The 16,413-nt window shown below is 38.9% G+C and overlaps 1 protein-coding gene across 4 annotated transcripts in view; it reads right to left on the minus strand.

Moving 5' to 3' along the window:
- Positions 1 to 6,971: 6,971 nt before the first annotated feature.
- rap1gds1 (RAP1, GTP-GDP dissociation stimulator 1) overlaps positions 6,972 to 16,413 on the minus strand; it is a 91,099-nt gene continuing 81,657 nt past the window's right edge. For all 4 annotated transcript variants that reach the window (XM_088016126.1, XM_088016128.1, XM_088016127.1 and 1 more), the window contains 6 exons: positions 14,860 to 14,994; positions 13,949 to 14,074; positions 10,623 to 10,762; positions 10,138 to 10,264; positions 9,620 to 9,748; positions 6,972 to 8,691 (listed from right to left, as the gene is read on the minus strand). In XM_088016126.1, the coding sequence (XP_087872252.1) occupies positions 8,564 to 8,691; positions 9,620 to 9,748; positions 10,138 to 10,264; positions 10,623 to 10,762; positions 13,949 to 14,074; positions 14,860 to 14,994 (785 nt within the window). In that variant the 3' untranslated portion in view covers positions 6,972 to 8,563. The remainder of the gene's footprint in view (positions 8,692 to 9,619; positions 9,749 to 10,137; positions 10,265 to 10,622; positions 10,763 to 13,948; positions 14,075 to 14,859; positions 14,995 to 16,413) is intronic.

Here is a 16,413-nt window from a genome sequence, read left to right on the forward strand (position 1 = left end):
GCTGGTCTCCTCTTTCCTTCACTCTGCGCAAACGCGTAGCAACAAATCTTAAGCGATGTGTAACTATAACGCACTGAGTGAATGGGGAAGTTTGCGTGTTGCTGCAGAAAATTGAAGCACGTCAAAATGCATCAACACAACGAAGCTAATACGACATAAAAACAATGCCATACGTGACGGAGTTTGGCTACATCGAGGCTCACTGCAGTAAAAAAGACATACGGAGGATCAGATAGCAGGTAAAGCAGCGCACAGCTAAAAACACTCACCCGGATTAGCATGACGGTCAGAAAGCTAAACAAATAACCCGCAAAAATATTTAAGTCTTCGAGCTGCGATGTAAGACGCTGGTTCTGCTCTCGCTGTTGAACCCCTGCTACGCTACAGATAGCAATATTTCGTGACTCTCACACCGAACCTCTGCTTAAAGCTGCAGCATCTAACTTAAAAAAATACATTTTACCTACATATTAAAACTTCCGCTGTCCTAACATGAGACAAATAATCTCTGAAAAAATAATCGATCTCCTCCCTGTCCTGCATAATTACTCCGCTCAGTCAGAAACAGCCAATCAGAGCTAGCAGTAATCAGCTAGCCGCCATGCTAACAGGAAGTTTTCATTCAGTAACTCTGGATTGTTTATTGTAATGGATCCTGTATTTGCCTTTGAATGTTAAGTTTTATACTTGAACTTTTTGGCAATGTTGAGAGGTTTTATGCCTTCATATGTTTTCAGTCTGTTAAAGATAGCACTACCAATAGCAGTACAATTTGCACAATGCCTGTTTTGTTTAGTTTTCTTCTTGGAAAAAGTTATTAAAAACAAGTTTTTGTCTAAATTAAGGTGAATTCATGGTTCCTTTTTCCACATAATGTAACCGGTAGTGTTTATGATAAAAAATAAATAAATAATAATTATGTGATCGGTATCGGTGATCGGTATCAGTGTATCGGCCATCATGGGTGATCGGTATCGGTATCGGCAGGAAAAAACCTGATCGGCACATCTCTAATAAATACATATATGTGTGACATATATATATATATATATGTCATATATATGTGTGTGTGTGTTTAGTTTTATAGATAGATAGATAGATAGATAGATAGATAGATAGATAGATAGTGCTATATGAAATCAAAACAGGACAATGCATTTTAATGCTCAATATTACCCATCAGATACCGTTCACCCTGTGGTAAAAAGTGAGGGAATGGTATCTGATGACTGAAAATCACCCATCAGATACCGTTCCCCCTGTTTTACAGTGGGGGAACGGTATCTAATGGCCATATTTCACCCATCAAATAGCGTTCCCCCTTTTATAAAGTGGGGGAACGGTATTTGATGACCATATTTCACCCATCACATGTTGTTTGAGCTTTCACGGTGTCCGTAGTTCGCCATCGGTGCGTATGGCCTGGCGGACGCGCGCTTCAACTGCACGAGAGCGTCCGCGGTGGCTAGGCTGGAGCGGCACTTAGCTGCGAGGCCCGCTCGAGGCTGCTTGCAGCTTTAATTAGAATTATGACTAATCAAAACCGAATTTATGTTAAAATGGAACCAGTTTGTGAACCACCACGCACTGGCCAAATGGGACCACATACTTTATCAACGTCCTTTACCACGTACTTTACAGGGAAGATGGAGCCACACGCTGGGCAGCGTGTTGAGATGTAAACGCCATACATAATTCTTTGTTCACATAGAATCTATGATTTATCTATGTCATCAGGGTCGCAACTACATATTATTCAGGTGGATGCAAAAACATGAATTGGCGCCCCCACCCAAAGGAAGGTACGTGAAGGTGAAGGAGCACATGCGTTACATTTCTCAGGTGGAACAAAAACAAACGCTCGTTCTACCGCCCCTCCAGACAGGGTTTTGACGCCCCCTCTAATGCAGGGCCACACTATGCGTTGCATGCACCGCATGCCCACTTTTTGCGAAACTGTATGTCATAGATAAATCATTCTCACCGCTCCCCCAATGCGCACCTCTGAAAGCGCGACAAGTTATTCCTCCAGTTTACATGGAGCTGTGCAACCAGAGCAAACGCGGTGGGGTTTAAGCTGTTACCTTGACGTACAGTTCTCCAAAGAAACATGATTCCTCATGTAAATATCCATATAGGTCAGCCTGAGTCCCGTTTGATGAAAGGAGGTGCACGCGATCTGCGCTGAGGTAAACTTCAGAGATGAAATTATTAAAGAGATTAAAGCATGGCGGGCTTCCAGGCCTATAATACACTGGAGGAAACCCTTTAACATCTTCACGGTCCTCTAGACTAGCGGTTCTCAACTTGGGCGGTACCGCGCCCCCGGGGTGCGTTCAGAGGACGGCAGGGGGCGCTGGTGGAAATTTTTAAAAAAGGGGGGTGCTGGGATTCCTTTGGGAGGCGTTTGCTTGAAGGTAAACTTTACACCTTATATGCACAACAATACCAGTTTAGACTTTGAGCAACTTGATAAAACTGTATTGTGTAACATTAAATCATGCTTGGCTGCAACGGTATCGATGGCAGCTCTCATTCAGTGTTTGTACCTTGTAGCTCCGCTCCTGCTACTAGTAGCTTCACCGCATCAGTTCAGCGTTACACCGGCTGATGACATTGCTGTGATTCACTTTGTCTGGTATTTTTGTACAAATGTTTTGGCAGTAATGTGATCATGTCAAAGCAGCAACTTATATTGAAAAGTGTTTTATTTCCGTTTGAAGGCTGCACACTTCCATGGAAGGACAACAGAAAATCGATCTTATAAACATGTAATTACTAAGATCACGATACCCTCACTGTGTATCCCTCTGAAAAATGAACCAATTTAAATAAAGAAATTCCTCTATGGGTGATACCACGATAGAGGTTGTTCATTTTATAGCGTTAACACCGGAGCTGTAAGTGGTCTGGTAAACGGGTGTGATAGAACAACACAGCACTTTTAAATTTTAATAATCGGAATACCGAAATTGTTTCCGTTGTTTTTAAAAGGTTTATGTCAGTCTGCCTTTTCCCCATCGATACGTTTCCCGAACGCATAGGAGTTAAAAAAACAAAAAAAAAACGACTCACATTCCACAAAACTCTGAAGCAGGAGAAGCTGGACATAAAACGGAGCAACGAACTAGATGTGAATTATGGCATAAAACAGAGAATCCGACGCTGAACAGTGAAAAATCAACACATGGTGTGAAACATGACGATTAGGCGGCACAGCAGGTGATGAGTGAAGATTAATGATGGTGAGCGACGGTACATGATCAAATAAATCTAGCAACAGTAAAGAGACTAAAGTGGACATAGCAATAAACCAAGAGAGGATAATAATAATCAAAGGAAACTAAATGGAAACGAATGAAGAACAAAATGCAAGAATAAACTAAGAAACTAAAGTAAATACAGAGGAATAAACTGGTATGGCAAGTCATTTCGAGCAATACTTAATACAGAGGACTGTATGGCAAGAATAAACACACTATTTCCAGATCAAAGGTAAAATAATATTGTTGAAGTGCCATGGGTTTGTTGAGACCATATCTAGTACTGAGAATAAATATATCTTACAGACCATAACAGTAAATAACTTATCACATATGTTTTTAATTAGATTTGATATATTTATTTCTTCAATATTATTTTTCATGTCAGTGTTAATGTCATGAGGCTGACGACTCCATGACACTTTCAGTTTCACTCATTAGGATTTGATTAAGAACCAGATTTGTTCTTTGTAATTTCTGTCCAGTAAAACTATTAATCTATAAATCAATAGACAGATCTATATAAAGATATAATCCATGTTTCTGTCTCATATTTGTATGGCATTAAAAGGATCTGGAACTTTTGTTTTTCCACTGAAAGCTCTGGTTTGCACAATAAATGCCATGTGGGGGATATTTTATGGATGATACTCTGATGTCCCATTCTCCTGAAGACAGCACAGAGCTGCACCACCAGAAACCGACAGAAACACTGAAGAGAAGAAAAGTTATGATTAATGTAGTTACAGTTCTATCCATGTTTTAATGTTGCAGACCACTGTCATTTTGCAAATAGTTCAAAGTTTAAACTGGCATGTTGTTCATCTTTTATCTGTTCATTTTGTGTAATATTTAACAACTAGAAAATGGCAACAAGAATATTTTTCCACTCCGATTGGCTGCTGTTAGGCCTACCAATTTTAAGTTGAATGTCCACTCATTGGATTTTTCATAGACACCTGTGAAAATAATTTCTACTCGCATTGTTTTTTGTTCTCTGGGAAATTAGTTTTGATGATAAATACAGAAACAAGCATAAAAATCAAAACAACAACAAAAGTGATAGTAATATTAATAATAAAATAATCAGTGCAAAGTAGCCCACAAATTCTTTGGTGGGGGCGGCGAGGGACCTGGATTAAGGCTAGGGGAGCACTGGCCCAAAAAAGGTTGAGAAACACTCCTCGAGACTTTAAGGAAAATTCTGAACTTCTTGGAAGGTGAATGTACCATTACATTTGTATGAAAACTAACAAATCATGGACATGTGATCTGTGAGCCAGAAAGTCCTGAAAAAGAATTTTCAGCTATCATTTTGTGACCCCAGGGTCTTGAGTTCTTGAGTTCCAGAACTCAAGTACTCACTTATGAAACAGGACAACAATCCAAAGCATACTTGCAAGTCTACCTCTAACTTGCCTGGAAAAAATAAAAGAGAAAAAAAAACAAATGATCAGCTGTGGTCTAGTCAAAATGTGGATTTAAATTAAAATGAGATGCTGTGGCATGATCTTCAGCAGACTATCCATGTTTTGAAAATCATCCAATGTGGCTTATTTGAAGCAATTCAGCAAAGCAGATTGAATGAAGACTTGACATCAACTTATATCTCTGCAAGTCAACCAGTGTCAAAGGACGAAATAAAGAAAAATAATGTACAGTATGTTCATATAGCAGTGTGTTTAAAAAGGTGAGTAAACCTCATAAATTGTATTTTAATGAACACATATGCATTGGGGACACTGCACATTCTATTTCAAAGCAAAAAAGCGGGAAAAGTAATTGAATATCAATGCTGGAAGATTCATCTTTCCTGAGAATCATATTTAGTTGCAAAACCACAGTTTCTGATAACTGTTTCACATCTGTGGTGCATGGAGTCAACCAACTTCTGGCACTAGTCAACAAGTATTGCAGCCCAGGACAACTGTACTGTTGTTTTCTATGGGATTAAGGTCCAGGGAATGTGCTGACCACTCCATTACTTGAATTCTGTTTGTCTGGAACCATGATTTTGCTCGCTTGCTGGTGTGTTTGGTGTCATTGTCTTGTTGAAATACCCATTTCAAAGGCATTTCCTCTTCAGCATATGGCAACATGACTTCTTCCAGTATTCTAGTGTACTCAAACTGATCCATGATCCCTAGTATGCGATAAATAGGACCAACACCATAGTATGAGAAACATCCCCATATCATGATGCTTGAACCACTGTGCTTTATCATCTTCACTGTGTACTGTGGCTTGAAATCAGAGTTTGCAGGACGTTTGACAAACTATCTGTGGCCCTTAGAACCAAAAAGAACACTTACTTTCATCAGTCCACAAAATATTACACCATTTATTTTTAAATGCCATGTTCTTTGGCAAACTGTAGCTGCTTCAGCACGTCTTTTTTTTCTTTTTAAACAATGGGACTTGCTGGTAGCTTGGTTCACATAGACATCGTCTGATTGTTGCAGTACTCAGGCAATCGCAGATTTATTTTTTATCCTCCTGGAGCTGATCATTGGCTGAGCCTTTGCCATTTTGGTTATTTGAATAGTTATTTTTCTTTTTCTTTCTCAACTTTCTGATTTTGGCTGCCATTTTAAAGCATTTGATACTGTTTTAGCTGCACAGCCTATAATTTTCTACATCTCTTTATAGGTTTTCCCCTTTTTTAATAATTTTTTGATCAAAGAATGCTCTTCTTCTGAACAGTGTCTTGAACAACCCGTTAATGTTTTTCAAGAACAAACGCACATCCAGCATATGCAGGATGTGCATATGCCTTGATCATTGAAAAAGGGTCACCTGTTTTTTTTTTTTTTTACATAATCAATTGCCTCATTAATTGAACTCAGCACTGCTATTTTTTTTAACACACCCCTTTCAGTAAATTATCCAGTTTCACAGAATCATATCATGCCTGTTGGGTCTGTTGGTTTTCTACTCCTTTACTAAACCTCCTAGAAACATACTTGCAGTGTAGAAGTTGAAATTCAAACAAAAAAAAAGTGATTTATCTTGCTAGTGATGTATGTACCCAATAGTATATACTTATATTGCAACTTGCATGGCTTTTAAAAAACAATGTTTTTTTTGGTTTTTGTTTTACACAGTTTTTACCCTGCTCTGCCTGTTCCCAGAGAAAATCCAACAAGTAAACACATGGAAAGCTGATCTAACATCAGTTCACAGTGGATTCAGATAACAGATCAGTCTGAAGCTACAGATCATATGCTAACTTCAACAGTGGGCACTCTATGCAACTGCTTCTTGTGGCCTTGTCTGAATCCACATAAATGTTTTTTGAAACTGCTCTGAAAGTTTGTAAGTTCTGGGGAAGGACCAAATAGGTTTCAATAAAATAACCCGTAAGTTCTAGAAAACTGCCCTGTAAAATTTAGTAATATACCCTGAAAGTATAAGAAAGATGCCTAGTCGTATGTTCTAGGAAGGTAACCAATGAATGTTGGGGAAATAACCTGCAGGTATTGAGAAGAAAAAGTGCCCAGAAAATAACCTGTAAGCTCAGTGAGGTGGGTTCTGGAAACATAAGGACAACACAATGCGTTTCTTCCCTGCAAACATCAGATGGAGGATCACAGTTTTTCCAACCAGTCTGAGAAATGTTGAACAATAAAGAAATTATCCAAATGCTGATTTCTCTAGGAAGACTGAAAATAAATTCAACGACACAAAGAAAAATAAACACTCCAAACATCACCAGCCATTATCTTTTAATTGTTGAATCCTTCAAATGTACAACTCGTAACATTTACAACACACACTTAAGTTGACAAGATTTTAATGCAGTTACAATGGATGCATCTTCACCAGCATGTGTCCTAAGCAGATCACAAATCTGATAAATAACCATTCATATCTTTAAAAACAAGATGCAGCATGGGCCCAGACCGAGGAACACACTAGGTGACAGCACAGTGTCGCACATGCTCAGATAGGCATGTTAGCAGGAACCCACATGAGCCATGAACAACCAATCGGCTTTAGGGAAGGAAACTGCTCTTCATAGCATCTATTATCTACAAAATATCAAAAAATGAGCTTCATCCACAGCGTAATAAATAGTCGCTTTACACAGATTTCACTATGTGTTGACAGATTTGGATTTGCAACTATACGCTTTAATAAAAGTTTATGTAAACATGATTTTAAATTGGTTGAAGGGATTGGCTGATATGAACTGAGAGCATACTTTCGACATTCTAACAGTAAAATCTGCTGAGAAACTACGAAGAGATGGAGACAGAGCATAACATGAAGTCTGAAGCTGTTGGATCAAAGCAAAGAGCTCCAAGCTAAGACTTGTGCATCTCTGCTGATGGTTCAACAACATGATGCTTCAGTCGGGAAAAGCACACTCACAACATTCCTAAACCTAGCTGCATTTACTCTGAATCAGGTTGGACACAGTCTGGGGCTCAACTTTCACTATCCAGCCATTGGATTAGTGGGGTGTGGGGACAGGAGTGGAAATGAAACACTAAAACCTCTACTTCCAAGGCTTGGAATAAAAAGTTTAGGACCCAAGGTGTCAGGAGAGAATGAAGCAGGTAACAGAAGAGGTCAAAATGAAAACGGTCACAACTTGAAGAGGACAAAAACATGCACAGGTTCTACTCAGATTAAACTCCAGCTACATGAGACATGACTGGGACATCATGGTAGGCTGCTTGAATCAAATAAACCATAACAAGGAGATCTTCTTTTTCTACTTTTGAAAATTCTTTCTACCTGGTTTGGTGGATTACTGGTGTCACAGCTGTGGTCTTAAAGAGCGTTGTCTCTTCTTCTGTTGCTTCAGACTTGAAGCAGAACATACATGCACACATGGGGGCAATCTTAGTTTGGACTGAGATATTACCTCAGGTCAAATACCAGTTCATCACTGGTGGGAAGTCTGTCCACATAAGGACATAGGTTTGGAAGGAGACACTCCAACTGAATAATTTTTATGGCTTTCAAACAGAAACAACGTGAATCCTCTGAAGTCTTGGAAGATTTCTTGACCTAAATATAACACATCTGTTATAACAAATCTGTTTGTTTCTACATCAGTTACAAATGACAGTAGCTCTGGAATATAAAATGTTTTACTGTTTGTTTCTAAGACTGAGGCTGAGGGGACAAAGGATGGAGAGGGGCAGATGTCTGGCTGGCAGTTAACGCGATGCGGTACCTTGGCACATGACGATGGGGCACAATGGGGGAGCAGTCATGAGGTGTTGGGTGGTCAGGCAGGCATTCAGGAGTGTTGGGGTGTTGGAGGTGTTGGGAGTGGACACAGTCATTTAGCTCTGGGCAGTTAGCCGCTGCTCTGTGAGCGAGGCCTGGTGCGACACAGTCTTGTTTTCATGAGATCTCAGTTTGGACACCACGTCAATAAACGCCAGGCTCTGCACCTCCTTGTGAAGAGGCTCTGAAAACAGAAGAGGTTCAGAAAATAAGTCCAGTTTACAGACAAACTTACCCAGCACCAAAGACAGTGGTGGGCCACTAATGCGTTAATAGTGGAGATGATTTTTCATTTAGAACTTTTGCTAACTTTGAAAACATTTAGGACACTTAAAATTAATTTTTTGGAATTCTAAAGCACTAAGTTACTTGGCTGTTTTATAAGCTTTCAGTTGAATAAAGTTTGTCGTCTGTGTTGAAGTTTTGGTTCTTGACTGTTAAAAATTCTTCAAAGAGTTAGACGTTATTAACCATGCGGTGATTTTGAAGTGGGTGAAGACGTTATGTTATTTTGTAAAATGTTGGTTGAATTAACACTTTATTAGTTTCCACTAAATACCATATAAGTGTGGCACTTTAGCGTTTACTTCCATTAAATCAGAATCAGAATTCATTTTAATGTCACTGCATGTATAAAGCACAACAAAATTTTAGAAAATAGCAACTCTTCAAGAAACACAGAATTGGGATGTTAAGAATAAATAAATAAAGATCAGGTTTTTAGATACTGTGCTCAGGGCAACAACAGTTCTTGAGAAGAAACTGTTACTCTGTTCTTGACTTCATTGCCCAGAGGTCAGGAGTTTGAAGATGTGGTGCAAAGTGTGTGAGGGGTCCTTGGTGATGCTACAGGCTCTCCGGAGCCACCACTAAATACAGTATTGGTGTAGCACTTTAGAGTTAGCTTCTGCTAAATACCGTATTGGCATAGTGATTTAGAATTAACTTCAGCTAAATACTGTATTGGTGTAGCACTTTAACGTTACCAAAACTATTGCTTATCATTAGTTCTTTAGGGTTGGCGCAAATAACCTTTTAGTTAGCAGTGCCTACCACTGACCAAAGGGAAGAGTAGTTTTTAGTTGGTGATATTCTTCAAATGTGGCTCTCACCTGAGCCCATGACTGCACAGATGAGGATCATGGAGTTATATTTTATCTCTGGTGCGCTCCTTTCATCAGACAGCAACTTGTGAAGCACCGACACAAGGTTGGCTCCAACAAAGTCCTTCTCAGCTGCAACTGAAAACCCAAACCGTTCTGTTATCACATCAGTATCCAAACTTCCAACACAAGGGTATTCTTTGTTTTCCCATCTGGCAGAAAAGCTCAGAGGAACACAGTTATGGATGTTCTGAAGCGGACCAAATACAAAAGAATCAGTTTTAGATTTCTATTCATAAAAAAAATTAAAACCATTTTCTTTTCACTTCCTAATAAAGCATTATTTCGTGCAGCTCTGAAATTTGTGGTTAAGAAGTTTCAAAAGTGGAAACATTTAAGAATTATTATTAAAACCTGAGAAGAATCAGATTTTTTATTTATACGTTATATCTGTATTAAACAAAAGGCAATCAGAATAAAGCTGACATGTGCAGTGTCAGCTCCATTCTGATTGTCAATGGTCTTACCCAAATCCAGCGCCGCTATAAGCCCCAGAGCCACCAGTGCTTCGTTCTGCATAATCATATGTTCACTGGTTGCCATAGTTACTAAATGCTTGACTCCTCCTTTCTGGATCACAGTTCTGACAACTTCCTACAACCCAAAAAACAGATGTAAAAAGCATTGCAGTGAAATATCCCAGTCCCAAATCATCTGTATTCCTAGCATGAGTCTAATAATCTAGATCAGCAGGATTAAAGGCATGCTGCAAGGCAGGGCAGCAAGAAAGTCCTCGGTTCAAATCTCAGCAAGTGCCTTTCTTCTATCAGTTTGGTCATTGACATCTTAAAGCTAAAGATTAGGGTGATGGCAAAGAGGCATTCCAACCTCAAAGGCTTGGAGCCCGTCTTTAAAAAAAATCAAAATACCAGCGAAACATTTTAAAAGCTGCAGATTTCCCATCAGAAACTTTTTGTTGAATAAAATCTGAACAAAGTGGAACATGGGTTACCTTAGACTTGCTGTGTCGGATCAGAGCCGACAGCAGGCGGTTGGACTCGCCCATCACCCCCGCGTGATCTTTGGCTTCACACCACTCCACTAGCCTTTCAACCAGCTTCCCATTGGTTCCCAGCTGCTCTGCGGCTTCAGCTGAACCAAGGCACACAGTGAGCAAGCAACATTAGCAACAAATAAGGAGGAGTTCTCTTCGTAGTTGTGTGTGTATATAGGTAGAACTCTAAATTTGGCCTCGAGCATAATACCAAGAAACTCTATTGGTCATCAAAACAACATGAAGAAGATTTGAGTGGCAAATTTACTACACAATGTGTTGGACATCATTGGATCTTTCGATTCTTCTCCACAAACTTCAGTGTGTTTTACTAATTTTATGCCACAGAAGAAAAAGTACAATGAAGTGGAATGAATATAAAACATGGTTTTCAACCTTGTTTAGAACAGAATTACTGAAAAGTGTGGTGTGAATTTGTATTCAGTCTCCAGAAGACACCTCATTAGTGAACAGGGTTGACCTGTGTGTCAACCTGCTGCAAACCTACCAAGGCAATGGCCTTCCTCCTAGACAGGCTTACGCACATATCTGAGGCTGTTGGAAGCGTGAAATGAGTCTCAAAGATTCTTGTGCACTCGTAATCGAATCTGTGCGTAAATGCAGTTTTGTCTGTGTGTATCAGGCGACTCGTGCGTACTCATTTAACATTTGTAGGCGTAGGAGAAGGTTTGAATTCATAATTATTAGATTTATGAGGTTGAAGTTAAAAGTGTGTGTGTAGAAATTTTACGTTTGTAGAATTGTATGTGTGTACTTTTATTTTGTATACGTAATTTCTTCATATTTATGTATGCATTTGACCACATATTTACAAGTAACCGGAGTTACGTACAAATTTTCTTTTTACGGTTTACAAATCATGTTTCACAGATACAAATATCCAAAGTTACACACAAAGATGCTTCCACGGATTACAAATCCAGTATTACATGCTCACAGGTATTTTGAGACTATTTTCACTCCATAGGAAATGATTCTCAAAAATCTTCCTGCACTCATAACCGGATCTACGCATAAATGCAGTTTTGTCTGTATGTATCAAGAGACTTGTGTTACTTATTTAACATTTGTAGGCATAGGAGAAGATTTGAATTCATAATTATCAGATTTGAGAAGTTGAAGTTAAAAAATCTGTGTGTAAAAATTTAACATTTGTAGAAATTGTAATTGTGTGTGTGTACTTTTATCTTGTATTCATAACTTCTTCATATTTGTGTATGCATTTGATCCCATATTTACAAAGATGCTTGCACAGATTACAAATCCAGTATTACACGCGCACAAGTATTTTGAGACTATTTTCACTCCATAATGGTCACTCTGGAGGAGCTGCATAGAGGATTGGCTCAGGTGCAAGGTCCTGATTTGTTGACAGGACATCTTTAAGTCACATTGAGATTGCAATGTTAGAAGAAGGCCAGAATATGTCTAGTTTGCTCACTCTGGAAGACAGCAAACAAGTGGGAAAAGGTTCTCTACTCAAACCAAAGCTACACTTTCTGGCTCCAAATTATTCACACCACTGGGTGTGGATTAAGGTTTCATTAATTTAATTTTATCTTTTTACTTTTATCACGTTTTTTCAGGCATGATTTTGAAGTGGCCCAGCCAGAGTTTAAGTCAATAGATAATCTATGGAAGGAGCTAAATATTAGGAGGAAGGCAAGGGGGACTTCCAACTGGCTATTAGCAGAAAAAAGACTGACTGCTACATAGCCATAAAAGGATGTTTCCATTGATTATTTAGAAGGGTACAAATCATTTCAACCTTCTGTTTTCCAAATCTGTAAACAAAAATATATATATTTTTAATCAAATACCGCTTCACAACCTTCTGGGTTGAATGGAAATAAAATAAAATCAACACCTTGCGTTGAAAAACTAACACCACACATCAACGCGGACATACAACTCCGAGGGTGGAACATGGTGGTGGCAGTATGATGCCATGGGGACATCAGAGACAGGGAAAATGAACGAAACTAAACCCTGGAAAGTCCTGTAAGAAAACCTGCTGGAGGCTGGGTGGAGGTTCAACAACCACCCTTAACATTCAGCCAAAGATACACAGCATTGTTGTAGTCAAATTCCAGACCTACATCTAATTAGCATAGATACTCACCGTAAGACTTGCAGCTGTAATTATAATGAAAGGTTCTACAAAGCACACCACACTTTCAAGATTTTATTTTTCTTGATGTTTGAAAAGTGGAGAAGTTCAAGAGGTAGAAATACATTTGGTATATATTCTGTTCTTGAATAATGAAAGGAGCTGGGTTAAATATTGAAGCATTGGGTCAAAATGAATAAATCTCATGTTTTATCCTAGAGGTGTGCCAATCTATTGGCCACCCATCATAATTGGCCGATTTCTGTGAAAAAGTGCATGATGGGTGATCGCCAATCACTGTCACTTGTTGCCGATCACCAAAATCAATCACATTTATCTCACTTCACAGCCTGCATGTGCAGCTTATCTCCTCTGTCCTTCACACTGCTCAAGCACGCGGCAACAAATCCTGTCGCCCTTTGACGCTCTGACAGTGAATGGGGACGTTTGCGTGTTGCGGGGGAAAGTTTCTTCGGGGGTGAAGCACTCAAAATGCATCAACACAACAAATCTAATGTGGCATTTAAAAAACAAGCACTTGACGGAGTTTGGCTACATTGAGGCTCAATGCAGGGAAAAAAAGGACATCTGGAGCTGCCAGACAGCAGGTAAAGCAGCGCACAACTCAACTCACTCACCCGGATTAGCGTCACGGTTAGAAAGCTAAACAAATAACCTGAAAAATACGTTTTCGAGCTGGTGGTGCAAGATGCTGGTTCTGCTCTCGCTCTTGGACCGCCGGCACCCGCTACTGGTAGTAATATTTTATAGACATAGTGCCGCTCAACCTCACCAGACAGTGAACTCTCTCACACCGAACATCTGCTTAAAGCTGCAGCATGTAACTTAAAAAAAAAAAGATTTTATATATGTATTAAAATATGTCTATTATGTCTAAATTAGGTAAATTTATTGTCAGATAATTTTCCATTTCATTAGATCACATAGTAGCATTTATAGCTAAAGCGAAAAATTAACAGGCAATTGCCTGTTAATTGGATGATCGGTATTGGAATCGGCAGCAAAAAACCTGATCAGGGCATACCTATTATGTCCTGATTCATAAAATCTTCAATCTAAATGATTTCATTTCTTTCACCACTCAATAGTGCTGGCTGGGAACTGAGCTGAAAGGAGGGACAAACTACTCTACCTTGAGTATCGATGAGCATTCGTAATGTTCCCAGTAGTTTGAATTGGACTGGAGGCATCTCTGACTGCAGGAACTTCAGCACCACGTCTGCCACGCCAGCACACAGCATTTTGGATTTGTTCACCACTAAAGAGATAGAGAGACGCAGACGCTTCACACCAGTCCAAAGGTCCAGCACTTTCTCCTCATGCTTTGTTTAACCCGTCAGGCTTTTGTTGCTTTTGTAGAAAATACAGTTGAAACCAGGAATTTACATACACTGAATAAAAACACATCCACCTTTTCGTTTCACTGTCTGAAGTTAAATCAGACCAAAGTTCTGTTGTTCTGTCAATTAGAATTACCAAAATTATTTCTATTTGCTAAATGCCAGAAATATAGTAGAGAATGTGTCAGAGATTTATTTATGAATGTCTTTAAAATCAGAAGTTTGATCTGTTTGATTTAAATTTGGACAATGAGAAAAAAAAATCAATCAAATTTTATTTATATAGCACTTTACAACAGTGAGTACTGCACCACAGTACTTTCCATTAGTACGGGAATAAAAATTAAGAAACTAATACAAAATTAAATAAAGTGAGTATAAACATAAAAATGACAAAATACTACAATGTACTAAAAGCAGTTCTAAATAAATGTGTCTTTATCTTGGCTTTGAACAGAGAAGTTGTATACTTCTGGTTTCTACTATAAGTTAAAAATGGACATTTAGCATTGTGATAGAAAGTCACTACAATGAGTTCAAAGGTCAGTCTGAAAATGCCAGAAAGATTGACCTTAAAGAGAGCAGGAGTCTAACTGCTACAGAGAATAAGGATGAAACTTTCAGTGTGAAAACAGTATAAACTGGTTCATTCGAGGTCAACCATCCTGTGCAAGTGAAAGGTGGGAGAAATGCAGCATCTCACCAGGTATGGCCAGGTTCCGCAGGGCGCTGAGAGCTGCGTGCTGCACCGTCACATTGCCTTCTTCAACATGGCGTTCCAACAGCTCCAGAAGTTTCTGAACAATCCCAGTGTCCACCATGTGGATGCAGTTCCCGTCTGCTCACAGTGCAACGCAAACATGACCTGACATGAGGTTATCAGGAGACAGTAATAATAACATCAAGTAACAACAATACTTGCTGCTGCTACTGCAAGGAAGTTCAAGAGAAAAGAAAAATAAATATTTTATACACACAGATGTTTGCTTGGCTATCTTTGTGGGGACTTTCCATTGACTTCCATTCATTTCTATAGCCTAAACCTTTTCCTAACCCTAATCCTAACCAAAACTCAATTCATACCTTAGCCCTAAATCTGACCCCTGACCCAAAAACAGGGTTGCCCCTTGTGGGGACCAGGCTCCGGTCCCCACAAGGAGCAATTGGTCCCCACAACGTAGTATATTGTCAGGAAAATTGTCCCCACAAGGTATTACAAACAAACGCGCGTGCGCGCGTGCACACACACACACGCGCACACACACGCATACAGTGCTGCTTGAAAGTTTGTGAACCACCCAAACATGGCCATTGTTTTCTAAAGAAAAATTATAATAATCATGTGAAATAAACATTCAAAGCTCAAATTGTAATGTGGACCTTCCAAATAAGGAACACAAAGATACATATTTTCATTATTTATTCAACAAAAGTATTTTATCTATCAAAAACAGAAAATCTGCCAAGTGCAAAAGTATGTGAACTCTTTCAGTTAGTATCTTGTGGCATCTCCTTTTGCAGCCATTACTTCAACACAACCAACAAACCACTTTGGTCCTCTCCCTTTTAACAAGTGCAGCCCAAAACTTTTTCCAATGATGTCTCATTTGATTGGTCTGCTTAACTGATTACTTGAGCACTCAGATGTGTTTCACCCGAGTCTTTTACCTAGTTACTTTACCAGTGCAGCTGTGGTTCTTTTACTTTTGCAGATGCTCTGATTCCATTTTTCATTTAGTTTGCTTTCAATTCACACATTTTCTTCAAAACAAGTGAATAGAATTCATGAACATAAACCTGACATTTCATATACAAAAACTGGTAATGAGAAAATAAGAAAATAATCGTAAAAATAAAGAAAAATTTAAACTGCTCAACTAGTTCACAAACTTTCAAGCAGCACTGTACATACATACATGCATGCACGCACACTTATATAAGGGGTGCTCCGATCAGGTTTTCTGCTGCCAATTCCGATACCGATCACCATTGAGGCCGATATCTGCCGATCACCTGGATTGACTATTAATTTTTTGCTTTAGGTATAAATGCTACTGTGTGATCTGACAAAATTAAAAAATGATCTGGAAATAAATTCACCTAATTTAGGCATAAAACATGCAAAATACTTGCAGGCACATCTATTCAGTCAAAAGGATAACTGAAAAACCTGCAATCAGTAAAATAATATTTAATAGTAACCCTCTCAGTACCATAAATTATACATGAGTCAAATAAATCTGCCTATATAAAATAA

Source organism: Poecilia mexicana, unplaced genomic scaffold (genome assembly GCF_051168715.1).
Source record: "Poecilia mexicana isolate PSO_F unplaced genomic scaffold, ASM5116871v1 scaffold_18, whole genome shotgun sequence".
Taxonomy (NCBI): domain Eukaryota; kingdom Metazoa; phylum Chordata; class Actinopteri; order Cyprinodontiformes; family Poeciliidae; genus Poecilia; species Poecilia mexicana.